Below are 4,488 nucleotides of genomic sequence, written 5' to 3' on the forward strand. Positions count from 1 at the left end.
GGGAGGGGGGCTTTGTTGGAGTCCGGACATGCACTTGACCAATCACATGCATGGTCCCTCTCTTCTCTCTCTCTCTCCTCTCAACCAGACACTAAACCACAGATATCCCACCATATGCATGGTCCCCACATACCTTTTCTCCTTCCAACTAGATACTTTGTGATTAGCATTGGATGGCTCCCTTCCGCATCATGTCCGCGGACCAGGTCCGGACATAAAAACAGACATATACCGGAGACATTTACTGGTCAGCTTTGGAGATGTCCTTATAGCGTTTCTTTTTATGATGTCCATGTTTCTTATGATTCTTGCTTCAGGAGCACTAGAGATGACGATGTGGTGATCAGGATTCTGTACTGCGGGATCTGCCACTCTGACCTGCACGGCATCAAGAACGATTGGAAGAACGCCAAATACCCCATGGTCCCTGGGCATGAGATCGCCGGCGAGGTCAATGAGGTCGGCAAGAATGTGACCAAGTTCAAGACCGGCGACCGTGTGGGCGTCGGGTGCATGGTGAATTCGTGCCAATCCTGCGAGAGCTGCAACAAGGGCTTCGAGAACCTCTGCCCGGGCATAATCCCCACCTACAACTTGGTCGACCTTGATGGCACCATCACCTACGGTGGCTACTCCAGCATGGTAGTGGTGCACGAGCGGTTCGTGGTCAGGTTCCCCGACACCATTCCGCTCGACAAGGGAGCGCCGCTGCTGTGCGCTGGCATCACCGTGTACAGCCCCATGAAGTACCACGGTCTAAACGTTCCCGGGATGCACCTTGGTGTGCTGGGACTGGGCGGGCTGGGCCATGTTGCGGTCAAGTTCGGCAAGGCCTTCGGGATGAAGGTAACGGTGATTAGCGCTTCGCCGGGGAAGAAGCAGGAGGCCCTCGAGAGGCTAGGCGCTGATGCGTTCATTGTCAGCAAGAACGACAAGGAGATGAAGGTATGCAAATGTTTTCAATCACCAATTTTTTTTTGACTCAAATTGGTTTATATTAGACTAATAGAACATTGGACACAACCAAAATATATGGTACTAAACTCACAGACACAAGAACAACCCTAAGGCCTAAATAAAGGACCTACGATTATATGCCTCTTGTCGGAGCCACAACAAGATTTATCGTTGTTGCACCACCATAGCTCTTGCCGAAAATGAACAACATCAACAAATCCGGCCATTGAAGTACTTGCAAAGACCTACTCCCTCCGTCCAAAAATACTTGTCATCAAAATGGATAAAAAAAGATGTATCTAGAACTAAAATACATCTAGATACATCCCCTTTTATCCATTTTGATGACAAGTATTTTCGGACGGAGGGAGTATAAAGGAAGAATTGTCACAATAGCAGACCGCCACATACCATGGAGATTTGCAACAACACCAAGCATATCGGCACGTGGATCACCCTGATCAAGGCAGACATCAGTGCTACTATCGCTCGAAGATGATGTTGCCGCCGCCGATGCACATGAAGCCCCGCCGACAAACAACACAAAAAATCAACCCGTCATCCACAAGTAACAACAGGGACAAAATCTTCCAGGCTCCTTGATAATGCCACAAGAAGCTTCATCGAGACGGGATTGGAGTCGGGCAACTTTTATTCTAGATGACGCCGTCATCCATTGGACCGATGTCGGCCACGAGACCAAAACCTGCTACACAAAAGACGAGAGATGAAAATCCCCTCCCCTCACCCTGCAGTCCGGAGCGACGATTGGAGCGGAGTGAAGAGGATTTTTTTTTGGCGGCTAAGGTTTCTTCACGGGTATTTTGTTTAAACTAGCAAAAGGTGTGTTGCAATGGGAGAAAAAATAAATCATAATCTAGCTATGACCACATTTTGTTAACATCTCATCACAAGATTTTGAAGAAAAAAATTCACAGATGATAGAAAGTGTACCCTTTCTAAATTTATTCACAAATTGAGCAATGTTCACATTTTCGAAAAAATAGCGTGGTTGTAAAAAAACTTGACAATTCAAAGAATTATTCTGAATTTCAAGAAACATTTTAAAAAACATACTACTCCCTTCGTTCGTTTTTATAAGACGTTTTGGACAGCTAGCTTTGAACTGTTTTAGGCACTGTCTGAATTGTCTAAGACGTCTTATAAAAGTGAACAGAAAAAGTATAATATTTCGATCCACCCCGGTAGTTAATTCTTCAAAATTCACACGGGTATATAGTCACAAAGACTCACAAACATTACTGTTTAATTACATACCTTCGATCATTCGTGAATATTTTTATAAATTTGAGAACATTTTCTTTTGAATCGGCGAACGATTCTACAATAGACGAACATTTTTTTTAAATTGGTGGACTTTGTTAAATTCATGAATATTTTTTGAAATGCATGAACATTTTTTGAATTAGCAAACATTTTACTAATGAAGAAACTCTTTCGTAACTCATGAACTATTTTTAAAACTTTAGGACATTTTTTTTACAATTCATGCACATTTTTGAATTAGCAAACATTTTGTTCAATTTTATTAACAATTTTTAATGCACTGAATTTTTTTCAAAATGAAGTATTTTTTATTTTATAGACATTTTAAAAAATGCGATTCTTTTAGAAAAATCCGAGCATTTTTTGAATTCATAAACAATTTATATTTTCTTGAGCCTTTTATTTAAAAATTCTCAGTTTTTCTAAATGTCAGAAATTTTTTTAAGTCCCAAATTATTTAATGTAGAAAAAAAGAAAAACAGAAAAGAAAAACAACAATAAAAAAGAAATTATAAAACAGACCGCCCGCACATGGGCCGGCCCAAAAGACATCATGCGTATTCTCCTGTGCAAAAAGCGCAGTATAGAAGGACTCTACTGCATGGGCAGGCCCATGCGGGTGATTCCCTGCAAAACGTTTTTTGTCACTTATACGTGGCATTGGTAGAAAATGTAATCTAGGTATAGGTAGATATGTTTTGTTGGGTAATCCTCATGACCAAACTCTTGTACCTATGAACATTACTCTGATTCAATAAAGCTTGCGAGACTAGTAAAAAAAAAGTTATATGTGACATTGATGGGTAATATTTTGCAACTTTAGAGGCAATTTTAATGATGTGCCGCCAAAAGCACTATTTGCTTTATTATTACATAGAGATTGTTTCCAATCACCAATTCATCAAGCAAGACTATTAGATTGTTCTTTTAGTTCATGTGTGCTTACTGTTTACTGCTTTAATTTAAATTTAAATGTGTCACCTTTGCAGGCCGCGATGAGTACCATGGATGGCATCATGAACACGGTGTCTGCAAACATCCCCATGGCCCCTTTCTTGGGGCTACTGAAACCCAACGGCAAGATGATCATGGTTGGTCTCCCAGAGAAGCCTATGGAGATCTCTCCCTTTGCTCTGGTTGCCAGTAAGTCATCCGACCTCACATGCTTAGCTATATACTATACCCTTTCTCGTCTAACAATTTTAAGAAACCATGCATTGCATTATCGACCACATGCATTTAGTTGTGTGTGTAACTGACTGGCAGTGGCGGAGCCAGGAATTAAAGATTAGGGGGGCCAAATGACTCAATCTTTTGATAAGAGGGGCCAAACAATACGAATGCATGTATTTTTGTCTAAATTTTAGACCGTTCATGTACAAACTAGCAGCAAATCAGCTGTCATAGGAGGGGGCAGGGCCCCTGTCTCCGCCACTGCTGACTGGTACACATACTGATGTACGTGTGACTCACTGTATGCACAGCGAACAAGACCCTGGCCGGGAGCCTCATTGGCGGCATGAGGGACACCCAGGAGATGCTTGACCTCGCGGCCAAGCACGGCGTGACGGCAGACATCGAAGTGATCGGTGCCGAGTACGTGAACACGGCCATGGAGCGCCTTGCCAAGGCCGATGTCAGGTATCGATTCGTCATCGACATTGGCAACACCCTCGACAAGGCCGCCGCCGCCGCCGCGGAGTGATTATGCCTCTCTGCTCTTGTCAGCAGTAGCAAGAAACAACCGAAAAATATGTTTTGGTGTGAAGGTGTAAACCCTCATGTACGCGACACCGCATTTGTATTTGTATGTAATAGTAGTACATGAATTCTTCTTCGTACTGGCAGATGTTGCATGGTATCCAAAGAAATCATATCTTCTATACACCATCAGTTGTGTCATCTTATTGCCAAACACATGGCTTGTTTGAAACTGCTTCGCTCCACCAAAATCACTTTCTAAAGAGCTTCACAAAAACTTTAAGTTGTACCTCAGATTCTATTTTTTTTTCAGAGCGGCATATGGAGATACCCTGTTTGGCTTGCGTTTTCTAAAGCAGAATTTCAAATTAAACATTTTTACAAAATTGTTAACAAATTCCCAATAAATTGATGTTGAACATAAATTACAAATCACACACTTTTTAAAAACAATTATCAGCTTTTTTTGAAACAAAATATTTCATAAATTTGTGAACAATTTTTTGAAAACGGGATTTTTTTTCTAACACTGTAAACAATATC

At 41.6% G+C, this 4,488-nt stretch overlaps 1 protein-coding gene across 1 annotated transcript in view; it reads left to right on the plus strand.

Moving 5' to 3' along the window:
• LOC119314556 (probable cinnamyl alcohol dehydrogenase 5) overlaps window positions 1-4,128 on the plus strand; it is a 6,910-nt gene extending 2,782 nt beyond the window's left edge. Inside the window, exons 2-4 of the mRNA XM_037589259.1 lie at window positions 318-945; window positions 3,234-3,387; window positions 3,729-4,128. Coding sequence (XP_037445156.1) covers window positions 318-945; window positions 3,234-3,387; window positions 3,729-3,949 — 1,003 coding nt within the window. The 3' untranslated portion in view covers window positions 3,950-4,128. The remainder of the gene's footprint in view (window positions 1-317; window positions 946-3,233; window positions 3,388-3,728) is intronic.
• The last annotated feature ends 360 nt before the right edge of the window (window positions 4,129-4,488 follow it).

Source organism: Triticum dicoccoides, chromosome 6A (assembly GCF_002162155.2).
Source record: "Triticum dicoccoides isolate Atlit2015 ecotype Zavitan chromosome 6A, WEW_v2.0, whole genome shotgun sequence".
Taxonomy (NCBI): Eukaryota; Viridiplantae; Streptophyta; class Magnoliopsida; order Poales; family Poaceae; genus Triticum; species Triticum dicoccoides.